The sequence below is a fragment of the Lepidochelys olivacea genome, assembly GCF_965140295.1.
Source record: "Lepidochelys olivacea isolate rLepOli2 genome assembly, chromosome: 12".
Classification (NCBI taxonomy): domain Eukaryota; kingdom Metazoa; phylum Chordata; order Testudines; family Cheloniidae; genus Lepidochelys; species Lepidochelys olivacea.
Genome location: NC_140422.1, coordinates 23,679,263 through 23,698,933, shown reverse-complemented (window position 1 = coordinate 23,698,933; position 19,671 = coordinate 23,679,263). Strand labels below are relative to the sequence as shown.

General features: G+C 40.8%; 1 protein-coding gene across 3 annotated transcripts; it reads right to left on the bottom strand.

Annotated features, from left to right (window-relative positions):
* Positions 1–4,862: 4,862 nt before the first annotated feature.
* On the bottom strand, positions 4,863–15,491 carry CEBPG (CCAAT enhancer binding protein gamma). Of its 3 annotated transcripts, none has more exons than XM_084644495.1 (2): positions 15,367–15,491; positions 4,863–7,123 (listed from the first exon to the last, which is right to left on the bottom strand). In XM_084644495.1, the coding sequence occupies exon 2, from the start codon at positions 7,004–7,006 to the stop codon at positions 6,554–6,556; it is 453 nt and encodes a 150-aa protein (XP_084500621.1). In that variant the 5' UTR covers positions 7,007–7,123; positions 15,367–15,491; the 3' UTR covers positions 4,863–6,553. The 3 variants fall into 3 exon arrangements, with proteins under 3 accessions (XP_084500621.1, XP_084500623.1, XP_084500622.1); XM_084644497.1 differs by lacking the exon at positions 15,367–15,491 and adding an exon at positions 14,498–14,831; XM_084644496.1 differs by lacking the exon at positions 15,367–15,491 and adding an exon at positions 14,384–14,513.
* Between the last annotated feature and the right edge of the window lie 4,180 nt (positions 15,492–19,671).

Sequence of the window (19,671 nt, the reverse complement as noted above, 5' to 3'; positions counted from 1 at the left end):
ACTCACACCTTTTGTTATTTTGGTGCTAGTTAGTGTGTGGAGACACTTCTGTTGGAGTAAGTTTCCTATTTTGACTTGGCCTAAAGTAATTTTTTTCCAACTTAAAAACTATGGAAATAGGGCACATTTGTTTCTAAAAAGTCTTCACACTAGGGGTATAAAAGGTTTGTTTGGTTTGTTGGATGCGAGAGCTAACGTGTTAAATTTGTTAGCTGGTCAAGGGGAATAGGTTATAACTACAGCTTTCTCATTTCTTCTAGGGTTTTCAAGTGTGTTACAAACACATTTTCCCACCTAGGATGGACAAGTCCACACAGACTTACACTGAAATAATTAAAGGAGTGAATTAATTAGTTACTTTGGTGCAAGTTTGTGTAGCCAAGGCCTGAACTGATTTAGTTAAATTGGTGCAATGCACCTGTGTGGACATTACACCTCACCTACACATACAGATTGTACCAAGCTAGCTTTCCTGGGATAGTTAAATTGGTACAAGCCCTTCTAATGTGCATAATTATGCCAGTATAGCTATTCCCATGCAGGAAGGGGAATAAGATACATCAGTGTAAGGCATCTTTATCCTGGTGTAACTGCATCCACATTAGGGGTTGCCAGTATAACTATTATGGTAAAAGATATCACCTCTCACGGGACAGAGTTATACTGCTACAAAACCTGTGAGCAGATCAGACCTTACATTAGCAGGTCTTAACTTGGTAACAAACCTCAGTCTGCAACCAGGCTGAAAAAAGCACCTAAAGGGAGGAGTGCATTGCCTCCTCCCCTCCCACACTGTATTAGTGGGGCATAAATGTTGAACTCTCTTGTACTGCAGTATTGCCTTGACGCCCCACTGGGCTCGGTGCTGTACAAACAGAGGATTTTGCTACAAAATGTATGTCAAGCTTGCTGCAGAGCACATGGAACCTTTCTTAGAGGTCTCTATATATGCAGGTGGGAGATGCTTGTCCTGTGTAATCAACATGAATAACTAATGCAGAAAATCCAAAATGAACTTGAAAAACTACATTGAAATAGGTACACACTGAAGTTTCCAGTTTCGAAGCGTATTTATCTCATCAGTTACTGAGGAAGAAGAGAAAATAAGTCTCAGTATGTGTCTGAGTTGTACAGTTAACAATAGAAGCAATCCACTGTGCCCTTTCATTACCCCATGGGACTACAGGTATCCAAGGAAGAGAAGTAAGATTGATGTATTATGTTAAATAGACAGTCTGTGCTGTAACAGCTGGGTGCAAGGTAAGTAAACCCCTGTCTCTGACTATCCTTTGGTGGATTTAAGGTCAACGCTCCTATTCCTTTGACAATAGTTGTGTATTATTTAACCTCTTGGAATCTCTCTTGGAACTGATCCCCCAATTACATGTAATTTAAAATAATGAGCCTTTATAGTCTCTTGCATCAATGGGTTTGTGTATTTAAAGGGACACGCTGCAGTCTGGGCACTTCTCTAGTCAAGTAAAGCAAGCGCACAAACTGCTGTTAGAAAGGTCACTATGCAAACAAATTACTTTTCAACCCTTTAGTAGTGGTTTTAATAATTTTAAACTAGAAGAAATTGGAGTCCACACTGTTAGCGCACAGAGTGCACATCTCATGATATTGTCTTGCCTGAGTCTGGAGTGTGTGGTTGGGGTTGTTTAAGTCTGAAATACTAACTGTTTTGCACTGTAATTTAAATAGCTAGATGAGTGGCCAGCTCAGTAACCTTGAAGTGCTGTGTCCTAGAGACAGAATCTTCAGCTGCCAGGAAAGAGGGTGAGTATCTCGAAGTACCAATGCCTGTGATGAACAGCGCACTGAATTAATGAAACTCTGTCCAGCCTTGTTTACTGGAGGAGAGTTGGCAGGTAATACACAGGTAAGAGACCACTCAGATGCTTAGGCTCCAGTTTTTGTGATACAGAGAACAATGGCAGATGGTAGAAAAGGAAAAGGACAAAAATAAAGATTTTTGGGTGTGGGGAGTAATTATAGCTAGACTGCCGGGTCTTGTGCTTAATTCCTTTCTGAGTCACGTTAGATCATCAGCTTGGATGGGAATATGATATAAGAACCTCAGGCAAAAAGAATGGAGTATTCCTTTGTCTCTGTATGTAACGCACAGAGACAACTCTTCTCTTCAGTAATGATGGGAATCACCGAACAAGGATTCTACATAGATTAAATATGTGATCATTCCTGGTCCACGACTGGAGCTCCTAACAATATCATAATACTGCTTTTTAAATGACAAGGTGGGCAGTGGGAAGAGGAAGGAACTTTGCCTTGCAATTGTCTTCAGAATTAGAGTAATGAGTTTCGTAGTTCGTGGCACAACCAACATGACTATAAAGGGCCTATTTCCCATTTTACATCAGTGTAATTCAGTTGACTTCAATAGTGTTAGTACTGATTTACACTGGCTCAGAATCAGACCCAGGGAGTGTAGCGTTAAAAGGAAATTTTTGGAAACAGACTCCACAATTTTCCAGTAAGTGCGAAGAGTCCGGAATCTTTGCACAAATCATGGCATTCTGCAGGGGAAACTTCCCTTTCATGATTTGGCTATAGCTTTACTTGTGATATGGAACGGGTTTCCAAAACTTACTGAGGCCAACTACAACTATGAAAATGTGTAGTAAGAGCTGTAGTATCCTTGCCTCAGATACCTGGCTCTGTGTCTTACCTGTTTGCTGCAATTATACAGGATACATCGTACAATGGTTATTCTATGCCACCCACATCTTGAGAAGAGTTATGTCAACATTACTGTAATGAGCATTAATGTTAAAAAATTATGGAAATTTCATCATTAGTATAAGCAGAGGAAGAGTGGCATACTTAAGATTGTTTTCTGTTTTACAGGCTCAGCAATTTTGAAGGCATACACCCACACAATAGTCCTCAAAACACATGGACCTTTGAGACCTTTAAAAAATCCTGTAGTAAAAAAGAAATTTTATGTCAGCTCATTCAATGCAATACAATGGACATTTGGGTAATTATTGCAAGGTTGCCTTGATTAACAAAGTAAGAGGAGGCATGTCTATAGCAACAGAACCAAATTTAATTTTAAAAAGTTTTTGGTGCTTGCTACAATAGTCAACTTAAATATAAGACATTCCACTCCCGAAAAACGTAATGCCCAGTGAGTTACTTAACACTTGCCGTGGAAAAACTCAACTTTTTTTTTTAACCTGGTTATTCCATACTAAAGAAATGGAAAATAAGTTACATATTCACTGAAGTAAAAATAGCAAATATAGCTTTAAAGAATCATACTGTATATCTTTCTTAAACTTAGTGTGCAATTGGACTGAATTCCAGGTTGTCCAAAAGTATTGAATGTTCAGTTCTGAAATAAAAGGCTAGATTTCATTCAGAAGAATACAAGAATTTACACGTTTTTATAGATTATCATTTATAGCAGAGTAGTACTCAAAGGTCCCTGGGGATGCATTTTACAAAGAAAATATACCAGGCTCTTAGGTTTCTTTTCCTTATACTCTAGTGGTACTGGGCATATCCAAGGGTCTTAAAGTGTAAATGTAACATAAGCCCACTTTAATACCCCCTTACACTGCCAGAGCAACATAAAGTGGACTTACTGTAATTGAGAATCAGGCCTCAGGTAGTTAGAAGCTGGCAAGAGAATGCCACCAATTCCCTGTAGGGAAATTTGGACCAATACAGAGCCTAAATGAGTCCAATGTTTTGGACTATTGCACTGATGTTTAATGGGATGTTGCACAGGTCAGCCATATCAATGTGGGTGGAGGGGAGGGAGGCTTTGCTGCCTGAACCATTTCTCAGAAAATATCACTAAAGTGAATAACTTCAGCATTTGTGGCTTTTCCATTGCACAAATAACCAGTAAATATGCCCAAGGCACCTTTTCCCACTGATTTGTTTTCATAATAGCATTAATATGCTGGCTGCAGTGCAGTTTCAGGGAACGTGGATGTTGATCTTAAGCTCTCGAAGCTTTTCTGAGTGAGACTTCAGACCAAGCTGGTTTTTGGACTATTGTTGGATATGTTGTAACTGACTGAATAAAAGGGTTTTAATAGAAGATAGATGAGGAATGGGGACAGGCTCCCTGTGGCTCTTCAGAAAATTACTGCTAATCACCAGCGGAGAGCTGCTGATCTGAATATATACCAGAAATAAGTCCAGCCCCCAATACAGCAGAGATCTCCAATGGCCTCCTTGCCAAGTTGTAGCAGTTCGAATTGAACAACCCTATTTTATGCAAATCGTTACCATTCTATTCCTAGCTCTGACACTGACTTGCTGCAGGACAACAGGCTAATAATCCTAGTGTTCTCTCCAGAAGTACTGAGCACCTGTGGGTCATATGAAGTACGTGTGGTGGAAGCCAAGAGGAATGGAGGTGATCAACATCTACAAAAAAACCAGGCCCTGAATCTCTCTCCCTCACTTTCCTAATTTATAACCAAGGGATACCTATCCACATTTGTAAAAAGCTTTGAATTCCCTTAAAAGCTCTATTACAGACTCCTTCCAACTATGGATGTTGTCTTTACATTTAGATGATATGAAAATAAGTTGGCCAGTTTCTTTAATATATTCAGGAAAAGACAAAAGCTGAAAATGTGGCTAAACTGTTCCAACGTCACCATAATGAACTACTACTGTACAAATAAGGTTAGCTGCAAAGGATTCTACTCATACCATTTGTGGCCTAGCCAGGCACTGCAGGCAGTGATCCTCATTAGAATACGCCAGGAAAGGGTCCCAAGGAAGTCATGGGTATAAGGTAGAGGTTCCACCTGGGCCCCAATATGCTGTTGCTTCTTTTAAGTATGAGGGCAAAGAAGAGGCAGCACGATTTAGGCTCTGAGGCAAAACATTTTTATTAGCTTTTGATATTTCAACCCTACCTACTTAAGCTGTGACTAGAACCAGAACATTTCTCTCTGTAAAAAGACTTCCATGAACTAGGACAAGCTGTAAAAGTCTTCCTTGGTTGATGACCTTTGCAGTAAAAGTTTAAACTCAAAATGGATTTTTTGAAAGTTTTATCTTCTAACTTAGCATCTAACCAAGATCTTACCCAAGTTCTCCTCCAAAATACATATGTAATACACACAATCATACTACAAAGTCAAGTATGGAAACAAGTAGTGTAGGAGGGAAATAAAAATAAGGTAATAGTTCACTAGCCAGACACACAGGTTATATGTAACACACATACCATAAATGGAACATTTAAAAATGAAAATAAATTAAGGTTACATCAAAGTTCCTGCTTCACTTTTCTAGTTTAACTCCTCAGTATAATACATACTTCTGCGTTATGGGTCACAGTGAGGGACTTATCAAATTTAAGAAAAAAAACATTGTTAGATAGAAACTGTTTCATCAGAATAAATCAATATTTGAGATACTCCTTCACATGGCAATGGTGTCTATAGGAAGTCTGCTGTATCAGTTATTCAGACTAGGGGCATCTCTTTTTTAAATTACTTCGGATTTCTGCAGGATATCAGTTGCTAAACTAAACAGCCATATAACTGGCCTTGTATGGTAGTAAGGATCAAGTAGTCTACATTGTGATTGAACAGATGTTCTGCATTAGTCCTTTCATTGCTTTAGTCAATGTGTGTATGTTAGTCTCATCCTGATACCTGCACCTTGGCAGCAGCGTGATTCTAATAAGCAATTATTTTACAGAACTTAAACATTTTCAGGAGACCAAAACATGATGCTATTAAGGACCCAAAGTCACCATATGAATAATGCTAGCATGTTGAACACAGGCTTAAAGGGGTTATACAAATAAAATGTTGTTCTACTTTACCTCCTATACATGATGCTTCTGGATAGCCATTTACAGGTTGTGAGCCAAAATTCTGGGTATGTCAGTCATAATACATTACAATTTCTCACAAAGAATGTAGTAGTCTTTAGAAAACATTAGTAAGCACCCTGGCTCACCATTACTAGGCACTGTTAGTAGGCACTCCCTGTTAACTATGACTAAGAGAGATCTACATTATCTTGGATAGGGCTTGTGCTGCACATTTGAAGTAGCCCACCAAATTAGAAAACAAACTTCTGCCCTGGCCTTTGAAGTTTTGTAATACACAATGTAGAAAACAGACTGCTTAAGAAATACATTTTAAAGGGTATTGAACAGATATTTCATCTAATTATCAATCAGTATTACAGTAAAACTTCCCAGCTGTACTCCTTAAAATATGCAAAATATAAGATGGTGAATGTACATTGCTGTAGAAATTCAATTTCACTAATAGGCTCCTGGTTTTGTCCATTTAGATCATTTTTACTTGTTTAACCAAACCTTTCAGAGCAGAAAATATTTAACACTTTAAAACATACTCAAAACAGTTTATATTTTATTTGTATCAAATCTTCAGTGTTAAACCTAAAAGGAGAAAAAATACCCACAAGATGATCTATAAAAAGGTAGAACAGCATTCCGTCCCTGTACTGAATGAGTAGTGCAGAGAGGGCTGCACCTCTGATGTTTAGTCCATGAGGTTGTGAAGTTTGGAGATTGTGTCTACTGTCCGGTGTTATCTGGGTTTGTGGTGGTGTTTTCAGTGCCAATAGGTTGCACATTGTCTGCAAGATTGTGTGCATGCTCAAGAAACAAGTCTTTAAGTACACTAAGCTCCTTTGTCAAAAGCTTAATTTTTGCCTCCAAACGTTCATTTTCTTCTTTAAGCTGGTTGACCCTCTGCAGCGTATCTTGTGCTTTCTGCTTGCTTTTTAACCGGCTCTTTTTCACTGCCATGTTGTTGCGCTCTCTGCGTTGGCGATATTCATCACTGTTTCTATCCACGGAGGAATTCTTTTTGCCCTGTTTGCTTGGAGCCACAGCTTTGCCTCCACCACCAGGACTAACTGGCACCAGCTGAGGAACCTGTTGCAAACCACTTGTGTGTGCTTGTGTGTGAATCACACTTATACCATTTGCTTCTGTAGTGGTGTTCTGCTGTGATGTTTTGCTCATTTGGACAGACTCTTCTTTAACACCACAGTACGATTTGTTAGAGATGGTGAAAAACTGTTAATAACTTCTATAATATGTTGCCAGCAAATCTTCACATGGATTACGGGCAAGTTGAACCTAACAGAAAAATAAATTCTATGAAACATTTAAAATGCCATGTTCAGCTATGATCTTACACCTCACTAGCATTAGCATACACTACTGCTGGTACATCTGGCAGTAATGTTTATTATGCTGGAAACAGAGAAACTGCCATTACTGAGATATTTCAGAAGTCTCATCGAATCATTTGGGTTGGAAGGGATTGTTAGTGGGTCATCTAGTCAACCTCCCATTATTATGCTTGGATTAATTCAGTTATTCCAAAATCATCCCTGATGTCTAGCCACGCTTGAATAGCTCCAGTTTCATAACCCCAATCTTGGCAATGCATTTAATGTCTAACTTTTCCTCCAATTATATAGTTTCTCTTAATTTTCAGACTGAATTTTCACTGCTGCAGATTAAACCTATTAATAGTCTGACTCTTGACCCAACAGTAATCGTTGATCCTTCACCTCTTTAGACTATCCCTCCCTGTACATACACGTAGACAAGTTTCAAATTAATCTCCTTTTCTCTAGGCTGAATAAATCTTACAGTATTTTCCAAACCTTTTATCTGCCCTCTTTTGAATTTGTTTCACTTGGGTCTGTTTTTTGAAGATATGATGCCCCAAACTGAACTCAGTGCTCCAATTAAGGCCTAACAATGCTAAACAGAGTGGAATAACTACTTCATTTAAGGTAAATGAAAAATATTTTCTATGGGTTTAAACTACAAAGTTAATTCGTGTTCGTTCTGTCTGAATGTATGCTTTCCAATGTAAAGTGTTCCCATTTCAGTTCACAATACTATGACAAAATGAAGTAGCAGCCAAAATGATTAATGAGAAAGTGTTAGCTTAACATGCTAATTGTTCTTTTTAAGGAGACTAAGTAGCCCTGCAAAGAAATACTTACAATATATACTTGATCAGAAACTGTCATCATGAAGGATATCGTATTTATACTAGGAATGGCTGGGAAGGTCCAGAGTCCCTATTTTCAGACACTCATAACTTTCCAAACAAATTGCCCTTTGAGCTAGAATTTCTCTACTTGACCTCAGACCAAAAGTGATTTTATATATATATATATATATATATATATATATATATATACACATATACACGTGTGTGTGTGTAAGATGGTCTTTTAGCAATGAATCAAGTGACTCTCTAAATAAAGATGAAAAAACTTTCAAGCTTGTCAATAACTTAAGGCCCTGATTCTGCAAATAGTTAACAAGGTGCTTAAGTGTATACACCATTAACTTCAATCGGAGCAAAGTCAGGCTAAAAGAGCACTTTTTGAAAATCCAACTTTATAGTAACGCAGTGTGTGTGTAATTGGAGCATCGCACATTGAAATACACAGCTGTATTTAGTTGAATGGTTATGCATTCAAATAAATGCAAGTAGCGTTAAGGTAATAGTCTGTACAGTGAGGCCAGAGCTTGAGGACTGTGATGTCACCAGAAACTTAGACAGTATTAAAGTACTGGTTTCCTAATCGATACTGTCTTCTTTTATTACATGGATTCATTAAGAAAATTCTCTCCTACTTCCTGTTCTCTGACTTCCACTTTAGAGAGAGAGAACAACAGCACAGATGCCTGAAAAATCTGTAAGTCACCGCATATACAATCTCACACATCATTTACCAACATTAGAGACACCTCACTCACCTTGTCTCTCTAATATCCTGGGGTGGACAGGGTTGCAACTACACTACATTTTCAAGCATTGTTTTTTAAATGTACTCAGCAGCTCTGTATAAATTCTGTTTCCAAATGATTTAATCAAAACTGTATTCACAAAAAGTTGCATAATTTCTCTCCTGTATGCTCTAGACCCTTCATAGACCAACCCAGGAAATGAAAAGTGAAAGCAAGTAAGAGATAAGTGTCACACTCGGTTGTGCCCAGCAAAGAGGTGGAATGTATAGCCAGTGTGTGAGAAATCCAGGCAAACCAGATTGTGTCCAAGTGCCAGGCATGTACAAGCCGCACACATTCCACGTGAAGGCTGTGACAAGTCACATTAAGAGAACCACCTCAACCACAAACAAGCTGAGGCAACTGAGCGTGCAAACACAAGTTGTGTATTTAAAAAACAGGTGGGACCCACAAGTACTAACTGACAAGTCAAAAACAGGAGGATTGATTTCTCTTCATGTTGGGTTAAGAGAAAATACCTTATTTGCATAAAATGACCCTGCACTAACAAGACCTGATTGTTTAGGGCATAGCACAATAGATGGACTATCTGACTCCTGCACACAGATAACAGATCAACACAGATGGTTGTAAATGAGACACTGAGCTTATTAATGTCTGCTGTAAGAGCAAAGACAAATGGGTATCTTCAGGGTTATCGTCAGTCTATACAGAGGACTATTCCCTTATTGTGGGGTCCCTGTTTTTTCTTAGCTGGCTTCGTTCAGTCGCTAGCCATTCATATATGTCAATTTTCACATAGGGCAATGAAGGTGACGTGCAACTTCACACCAATATAAAGGAAGGATTCATTTGAGAATTCCTGTCTTTTACTGACTCTGATCATTATAATATTTAGCTCTTGTACAGCACTTTTCATCCATAGATCTCAAAGCACTTTACAAAAGGATGTCAGTCGTATTATCCCTATTTTACAGGTGGGGAAACTGAGGCACAGAAAAGGGAAGTGACTTGGCTAAGGTCACCCAGCAGCGCAGTGACAGAGCCAGTAATAGAACCCAGGTCTCCTAAGACCCAGTCCAATGCTCTATTCACTAGGCCATGTTAAATGTACAGTTATATTGTAGAAGTTGATAGGGCCAAATGTTAGCCTACTCTATGTATTTGTTTAGCAGATGTTTAATATTTATTTAATGTTACAAGCTCAAATAAAATGCTACCAGCACAGCAACCCTATAATAATAAATCAATGCATACACATGACTGAAGCAGGGAACTGTCAATAAAAAAAATCAATTTCAGTTTCAAGTTTTTCAGGGTGTCATTAAAGGACTGTTTTAATTATGAAAAATACCCTCATTAAGGGCTATACAAACCATTTCAGTGCATTTCAGCCATTAGCTACAAAGCTAACATTTTAATATACATTTCTATTTACACTGTTAAGTTTGGAACATTTTCTAGACAAGCAGCTATATTTTCTTTCACAACTTGAGTGTATAAAAGAGACTGTGGTTGCAATTTACACGCAAGTAAAATTCAGAGAAAAGCTGAATAAATCAGCATTACCTGATCATTTCAGTGTTTCTGCTCAAAACTTCTTCCACAATAAATGTGCCCTTGCACAGTCAAAACCCTTACACACTAAAAAGCAATTTCCTTAAAATGACTGAGAAGTGCACTGAGAAGTGTGGCACATTTATCTGCTACCAAAAAAATCTTCGTAGTGAAAATAGTATTTCAGGGCAGAAGGAGCCCATGTAGCCCAGATAATGTCTATTCAGCTGTATGTGCCTGTCTAGGCCTTGTCTTTAATAAGTTCTTGACTGCAGCTCTTAAAGCAACCTTTGGTAATTCATGCTACACTGAGGTCTTAGGTCCTGATTCCCCTAACTATGCAGCTAATTTGCAAATGCACATGGACAGATTCTCAGCAAGCCAGCTCCATGTGCAAGTACTAGATTTGCACGAACTGCACATGGATGTTTATTAAAGTCAGGGTCCTAGCATTTGCTTGTTTCTTAATTTTTGACTTGTGCTTGTTACCCTCCCAAATAATACTCTGACACACGCAAAATTGTATACCTCTCAAACAGACCCCATGTGAACCTTCTAATTACACTCAATTTATGTAACTTTTGTCATGTTGCTGGTTTTGGACATATGCTATCCTACCCCCCAGTCCATTACTCCCAGGGCCCTCATTAACTATGTTTGGACAAGTCCAGTTAGATAACATGTTAGTAACAGTAACATGCAATTGCTTTTTGTACTTTTCAGGATTCTGAAGAGGAGGTTGGATCTGGATAGCCCATGCCCAACAAGCACCCCACCCAGATCTTGACAAGTCTCTTCATGTTGCCAAATGTCATGTTTTTGTTTTCCTACTGTAAGTATTTAATGTGATTTTAGCATTAGCTTGGGGGAAGGAGGAAAAGACCAATTTCTCCTCCAAATGGTTTTTTAAAAGCTTTAATGTGACAACTGAAGGATCAAGGGAATGTTCACTGAGTGTGGCACTTTCCACCTCCAATTTCAGATCGTAATCGTAGGTTACCACCATCTGATAGCTGTTTAGTGGGTTAAGTGCAACTCTTGCTAGAGAGATGTCCACGTCACAAAAAACCTCCACCTTAGTTGGTGGTCCCTTCAGCCCTTTACTTCTCTGTCAAGACTATCAAACCAACTATTTTGTCCCAAAAGATCTGTCCAGGTCAGAGTGCAGGACTGTTGGCAGGCAGTGCTGGGAAGTCTGCACTGCTGCTGCCTGTGCTGTACCTGTTCTGAAACAGAGGACTTTGATCTCCCAGGCTGTCAGTCTACCATTTTCCACAAGCAATAATTTCACAGGAAATAACACTTTAATAAGCAATTTGAACAACTGCGTAGTAGATATGTAGTAATAGCTCAGTGAGCATTGTTGTAGGCCCACAGTGAGCACCCAATTTCAGTAGACCCCTGAACATCATCCAGTGGAGGCCAAAATGCAAATGCCTGCAGTTTAAGCAAATCCCATAGCAAAATATAATCATTTTTCCAGCTACCTGCAGGGTACGTGAATGTGTATATTGCTTTAAGCGTAAGAGATTGTTTGGTGTTTGTGAGGATGCAACTACACTCAGTGATGCTAAGGAGTACATGAAGTACAGATTGTAAACAGTTTAGGCTCTAAATATGAATTACTGAAATCAGATAAAGAATGTTTTCCAGATTTTGAATAGAGACTTTAAAAATAATAAAATAAGTGCTTGCTCTTCTAACTCCCAATGAACATTCAGCTAGAATACAAAGATCTGACTTCAATGATCCTAGTCATATTAATTTCCTTAGAAGCAGAGGAAAAGGGGTAAATTATATTTGTCACACTGAAGAACAAATACTCCTCCTTTTGCCTAAGCTTCTAAGATACTGTTATAAATAGTGGAGGGTAAAACATTAACCCTTTTGAAGTCCTTAAGAATGTCTCTTTATAAGTCAATATTCTGTTTAGAAGCTTCTGTTATGGGCTGTTTAGATTTTATGATAAACAAAATGTTAATTTGGCTCATTTTTTGAGTAACAATTCTTACCACTTCTTCAGCACTTCAGACATTCATTTTGCTCCTTGCCTATTTTCTGAGAGGTGGGATAGAGTTGACTATGATCATCTAGGTAGAATGCCTTAAGTGTATAATTTTAAGTCAACTGTCTTGTTTATACTACCCAAATAGAAACTGAACCTGAAAGGTGCTGAGTATTTCTAATTTCCTTCTGACTTCAGTGGGCCTGTTCACTTGAGCTAAAACCGCAGGACTGTATTCAGTCCAGATAATGGTATATAAATGACAACAGAATAAAAGCTCCAAACCTACATTTGCTGTACACCTCGGTTAAAGGCTCAATCCTGCAAGGTGCTGAGCACTCTCAACTCACAGGACCAAGACTGCTCAGAACAGGGCCCTAAATCCACTACCCACTAACTGCTGTCACAAAGAAGATCAAAAGAAAATATTCCTCTTCCATGCTTTCCTAGATATCTCAACTGTTTTTCTACGTGTCATGGGAAAACTGTGTAACAAAAATATAATCACAACCTCTAATTATGAAGAAATGTAACCAAGTACTTTAAATGTCTTAAATATAATAAAATAAAAATCATGCAGGAGCTGTCATCAGTTTCATGGTGTAGGACAAGATACAGGAATCAGTCTGATTCTCAGATGTCATGGAAAAGGCACAGAATTTCAAACTTGAAGAGTAATTTCAACTCTGGTTTTAAAATATGTTGATTACTTTAATAGTTAACCAATTTTTAAAACAGATCTTTTACTTCATCTTTGACCCGTTTTTTAAAAATTGTGTCTAATATTTGTTCCAACCAACATGGAATAATTTTGCATTTAAAAATTTTAAGGAACTTTGATAAGGCATTTCCTGACAGTTTTCAGAACTGAATACCTAAAGCAAAGTCAGATATATTCAGTGCAAATAATTTATTTTTTAAAATATTTATGTAGGGATATGAAGATTTGTCTGGGAAAACAAAGGTTTTATGAAAATACTCAAAACTCCCTTGAAGAGTCCAAAAGAGAAAAAGTGTATATGCCCAGTTTAATTCAAGATCATTAGCACCCTGAAATCTTGAAAAAATCTGAACTGCAGATTTCCTGGGGGGGGGTTGGCAAAGAGAAGGACATCACAAGTACCATAAACAAAGGACAATGTCAAATGAAGGTGTGTACATACTTACCAACACCATCATAAAATTATTGAAATAAACTTTTAAAATTCAGTTTACTTTTCAATATTTATATATTTCCCTCTGGCTTAGTCAATTTCATTTTCATTTATAGTCAGTTTCATTTTCATGTTCCCAACATGCCCCTTGTAACAAATACAGGGGACTTTTTTATAAAATTAACTCTTTAGTTTCCACTTTGAAATTTTTTTCAACTTACAAAAACATCTGAAAAGCTTCCAATGATCTAAATTTCTAACTACATGAATCATGCCCCTGTAAAAGTGTCCCTCAAAAGAACTACTATTCTAACACCATAGTTTCATCCCTTTTATTCATATTACTTGTGATGTCGATGAAGAAAAATCAGAAGTCTGCAGCTCAGAATTGTCAGGATCTTAAGGAGGTAATTTTGCTGAATACAGTAGTACATACATTTCCAGACAGCCATATACAGTTTCCCCCTTTGGGAATCCTACAAAAAAGTTGTAATCTTTTGACAAAACCATTGCTCTTCACCTTTAATTCCCAAGTCTCTACTACCCCTGTAAACTATGAAAACCTTAAAAACATGAAGGAATTTTAAAAGTACCTTTTTTTGCCCCACACATAAGAGATACTTTTTTAAAAAATTCCTTTTTGTTTTTAAGGTTATGTTTGACTTCACTTTAGACCTGCATAGTGCTGTTTCCCACCAGGAAGTTAGACTAGTACAGCACCCAACAGGAAAGGAGGGCTTCATTCTGAACCCTGAGGATTATATTTTTATTCACAAACTATTTTGATCTCTAAAGTATTAAAGGAAAGCTGAAGGAATCACTTAACACTGTAGCTAATACATCCAGCTATGCATAAATATGAATAGTAAATATTTTTATTAACATGCTGTGCTCCTAGCCCACCTTGCTGATGTCTTTGAGTGACTGGATCTTCCATTTCCAAAAGGTGCAATAAAAGCTTGTGTACAGCAACTACACATTTTTCAAACAAATAGGCTTTCTGGAGAGGTTATTCACCTTTGTGCCCTAGGCCTCAATCATCCTCTTACTGTTGATCTCTATGTCAGTATTTGCACTTCTCCTAGCTTGAGGGTGTGTCTGTGGTTTTCCCTCGCTCTTGCCCCCCGGCCCTTCTCTTACGGCTGCCCCACGGGGGGTTGGGAGGGAGAGGGGCGCTCTGTGTGTGTCTGTCCCTCCCCCATCAGGAAGCAGGGTGTGGTTGGGGACTCGGGGAGCAGAGGCCTGCCTACCCTCTCTCCGGGCTCCCCTCTCCGTGCCAAGCATGACTTCATCCCAGCGGGGAGGAGAGTTGCCTGGAGATTGCATCATACGCTCTCCACGCGAAACACCACCGCGTAACCGTGAGGAAAGTCCCGGCCCCCGAACCCCTCACTCGCCCTCTCCACGACCCCCTAGACCGCACAGACCCGAACTTCCAGCCCCACCCCGCCCCACCTCTACTGACCCCGCCCCATTGAGAGACACCCCCCAGACGCCTCCACCGACCAGAACTCCCAGCCCCACCCCGACCACCCCACAGACCCCGCCCCCCACACATGCCCACCCCAGACCACCCCTTCAGACCCCGCCCCATTGACCAGACCCCCCACCTACCCACCCCACATCTCCAACAGACCCCACCCCCACGCGACAACTCTCCCTAGACCCCCGTAAGCTCCCACAACTCCCCGATCGGCCCCCCGCTGCACCCCTCATCCTTCCTCTTCAGCAGCCCCACAGCTTCCTCCTCCCGCGCCGCCCCGCTTCGGCCTGTGCCCGGTGGCATTCCCCCACCCACCCCGGGGGTACCGGGCCTGGCCGGCTCCCCCTCACCGGGGACGGGAGGAGGGTCTCGCTGCGCGCGGCGGAGCGGCCCCGCGCCTCACCTGGCCCGGGGATCGAGACCGGTATCGATCAGGGAGGGGGGCGCGGGCTGGGCCCGAGTCTCTTTCTTTAAACTGGTGAGTGAAGGCGAGCGGCGATTGCGAAACCCTTCTCCTTCGGCCCAGCGTCCTAGCCAATCAGAGGCCGGCCTGCCGCAGGGATGATGCAATAGCCGCCCCGATTGGCAGTCCCCAGAGCCAATCAGACACCCCACTTCTCTCTTAAAGAGAGAGGTGCTGTTTTTGTGGGGTTGGTAAATCCCCCTGGGGCTGGGCACTGCCCTCTCCCTCCACGCTCCCATCCCACCCATATCCCAGGGAGCGCTTTTCCCTCGGGTGGGGGAGAGCTGTTACCCCAATAGCCCCCCCCCGACACCGGGGGGGTAAAACCTGTTATCCCAAGAGCCCCTCACCCACACCCTGCCTGACACGAGGGCGGGGGGGGGTTAAAACCTGTTACCCCAATACCCCCCCACTGCCTGAGATTGGGGGGAACCTGTTATCCCAATAGCCCCTCACCCACACACTGCTTGAGACTGGGAGGGAACCTTTTACCCTTGTACACGCCCCCTGAGACTGGGTGGGGAGTAAAACCTGTTATCCCAATAGCCCCTCACCTACACACTGCCTGACACGGGGGCGGAGGGGGGGGAACCTGTTACCCCAATACCCCCCACTGCCTGAGATTGGGTGGGAGGTAAAACCTGTTACCCCAATAGTCCCCCGCACTGCTTGAGGGGAGAACTTGCTACTGCAATAACACTCCCCCACACACACTGATTAGACGGGGAAGGAAGGGGTTTCTAGAAGGTGCTCCAAGCAGAAAACTCTATCTTTCATGAGCTATGTTTGTATAATAAACTGGCCTAAAAAAGCCATGGACCAGGGAAAATGAGCAAGCCAACACCCCCCATTTCTTGAAGATCCTTCTATGGCTGTTTGTAGGTTCTGTTCTAATTCACCTTTGTCTTTCTGTATCTTTCTATTCTGGTGAAATCTATGACCGAGAACTCTTATTAGTAATCTTCGAAATCCAGGAATTTGTAGTAATTTTTTATCAACCAACAGTATAAGTAGATATTGGACAATCTATTGGATATTAAATCCCAGTTTCTTTGTTGCATCCTCCCTGCAGTATCTCCATGATCTCTCAGGGCTACATGTCATTTCCCACTCAGCAGCTGCAGTTAGATAGATGCCTTGTAAGATGTTAATTAAAGGCCTGGAGAACATTCGAATCAACATAAAACAAAAACCATTACCCCCCCACACACACACACACAAAGGAAATGAATTGTATGTTTTGGTGTACATGCCATGTCTGCCTACATTCCTTACTCCTGGGGGCATTCTGTGCCAAAAAAATTAAAAATTCTGCTCACAGTATTTTAAAATTCTGCAAATTTTATTTATCAAAATAACACTACATAAGCATGCCAGTTTCAATTATTTTGGTAATTTATTTCAAAATATGTGTCAGCAAGTATGTCTGTAACAATACAGACACAAAAATTTCTCCAGGATTAGAGAAACCACTATGACAACCCAGTTCCTGTTTCTCTGCCTCCTCCCCCCCCCCGCCTCCCCCCACCGCCTTAAGCCCAGCTGGGGGCAGGGAGGGAAGGGAGACACCCAAAACCCCTCCCCCCCAGAGCCCACCTGCGCCCCCCCCAGCCAATACATCCGCATCCCCTCCTCCTCAGAGCCCAACCGCAGGGCCCCCCCATTGCCAAACACCCATCCCCCCTAGAGCCCAGGGATCAGAGGGAGAAACAGCTTGATGCTCTGTCACAGGCTTGCACGGAGTCAGTTTCCTGCGCACCGCCGTCTCCTTCCCCCAGGGTGTAATGGGAACTGCAGCTGCCAGGAACCCTCTAGCTCAGTGGGTCTCAAACTTTTTTACTGGTGACCCCTTTCACAGAGGAAGCCTCTGAGTGAGATCCACCTAATAAATTAAACACACTTTTTAATATATTTAACACCATTATAAATGCTGGAGGCAAGCGGGATTTGGGGGGATTTGGGGAGGTGGAGGTTGACAGCTCGCGACCCCCCATGTAATGACCTCGTGACCCCCTGAGGGGTCCCGACCCCCAGTTTGAGAACCCCTGCTCTAGCTCTCTTCCCCTTCCCCCAGCAGTGTCTTCCATGGGCAAGCTGGGCTCTGCAGAATCCAATGGCCCCTAGTGGCTGCTAGCAGCACTGCAGCCCATTTCTGTGGAGGAAAGGAAATTCTGCATGCACGCTAATTTCTACAAAATTCTGCATTGCGCAGTAGCGCAGATTTCCCCCAGGAGTAATTCATGTCTGGCACACTGCTTTCCTGAAAGCAAACTAGCCTGGCCTCAGTCAGAAGAAATTTTAGTGACAACAATGAGAGGAAACCAAGCTAACATTATTGCTCTTCTGAACTAGGCAACAGGTGAGCTCCCTTTTAGCATTGTATAAAAGGAATTTAGTTACTTCTCAAATGTAGATTCAACTTCTTGGGCTGAAAGTGGAAAAAGGTCACCCAGCGCCTCTCTGGAAATGTCCTTCCCGCTAACACAGCCTCTTGTGTCAAAGAAAGAAGGAGTTCTTACTCACGTTAGAATGTTCCTGTCAAAACCCCATGACCAAACTGTAAGATTTCTGTTTAACCACAACCCCAATCTCAGAGGCAGGGGATCTATCAGGGTAAACACTTTTACCCTCTCCTCCAATTCCAAGCAGTGTGGGTGGATGGAAGGAGACTATTGGCGTAATAGCTTTTAGCCCCGCCCATGCACACACACACACACACACACACACACACACTCAGTGCCAGACTGAGTGCACAGGGCTATTGGATTAACAGATTTGCTCACACATACCTCCAAAGCCTCAGGAAGTGTGTGTGGGGGCTATAGGAGTAACAGCTTTTATACCCACAAGATACAGCCCAGATATCCTGAATTCTGCACGCACAGATACACATGTAAAAATATGTGCTTATTTGCATACCCAATTTGCATATGCATTATTGTAATGCTGGCTATTTGTATCAGCAGTCGTAGGAAATGCATGCAGCAGTTCTGAAAACTTAGGGCTATATGATCAATTTTTTATGTTGCTTGCATGTGTGAAACATTGATTTTTGACCAAATTTAGGTGTTCAAGTTCATGTGTAAGCCAAGACTGTAATACAATTTATTGACCCTATACCTGCCCACACAGTGTTTTGGTGTACACAAAGGAAACATGCTAGTAATAGCATTTGTATGCACAATTGCAATATTCATTGGCACAAATATAATAATATGGTTTTGCCAGATACATAAAAGATTTTGGGCCTCTGGTCTTATGTGTGTTTTTTTAAGCCTTGTAGAAATAAAACATATCTTGAGGAAGAATTCTGAAGATTAGTCTGGACAAATTACTCAATTCATTGCTACCTGGGACTATTTCCTCACCAATCGCCAAACATTTGTTTTAACATCTTCAACTTTAATTTTGTTCTTTCTCCAGTTGAAACTCTTTGATGTTTTCTCTGATGGTATCTGCAGCCAGCAGCTTTTCACTAGTGATTTAATTCATATTACACCAACCGTATAAACAAAAATTTGAGGTAAATATGAAACATTAGCCAGGCCCTAATAATACTTGAATAATGTGTACTTCTAATATGCCTTCCTGGGACCTCAAATTGTGCCTTACATTCATTAATCCTCATAAGGGAAATCTGATGTAAGGAAAAATTTAGACTAAACTCATCATTTTAGGACCTGATCCTGCAAATATTTAACCACATACGTAACCTTATTCATACGAATAGTGTACAATGCTAAAAACTCAGTGGAACTACTCATGAATAAAGTTACATGCATGCTTAATTGTTTGCAAGATAAACTCCTCATTTCAGTGAGAACCAGACTGGGCCTTCAGGAAAGAGAGAAAACTGAAGAAACCTACCAACTAGTAGAGAAAGAAAATTGATTAATGCTGTCTAGATATGCCACTGATGTACACACCTTAACAAATTATTGCCAGGTAACTGGCCCATGTACAATAGTTCTTGAATTCAAGTGTCACCAGAACTACCAAATCCCTGCTAGGATAGAATCCTTTCCGATTTGTTTGATGCTAGGTGGGCTCCCATAGCAATGTTCCAGTATTAATATTGTGCATATTGTAATAATATATACAGTTATATTAAAGTGAAGGTACCATTACCTAAAGACCATACTTTCCCTTAAGCCTTATGAACACTTTTAAGAAGGTTCACCACCTATCACCTAGAGTGCGAAAACTATTTGTCCTTGTTTTAATATTTTTGAGGTTTTCTGTGTG

Coding starts and splice junctions, on each gene's coding strand:
- CEBPG (XM_084644495.1), bottom strand. CDS start 7,006: ATGAGCAAAACATCACAGCAGAACACCACTACAGAAGCAAATGGTATA.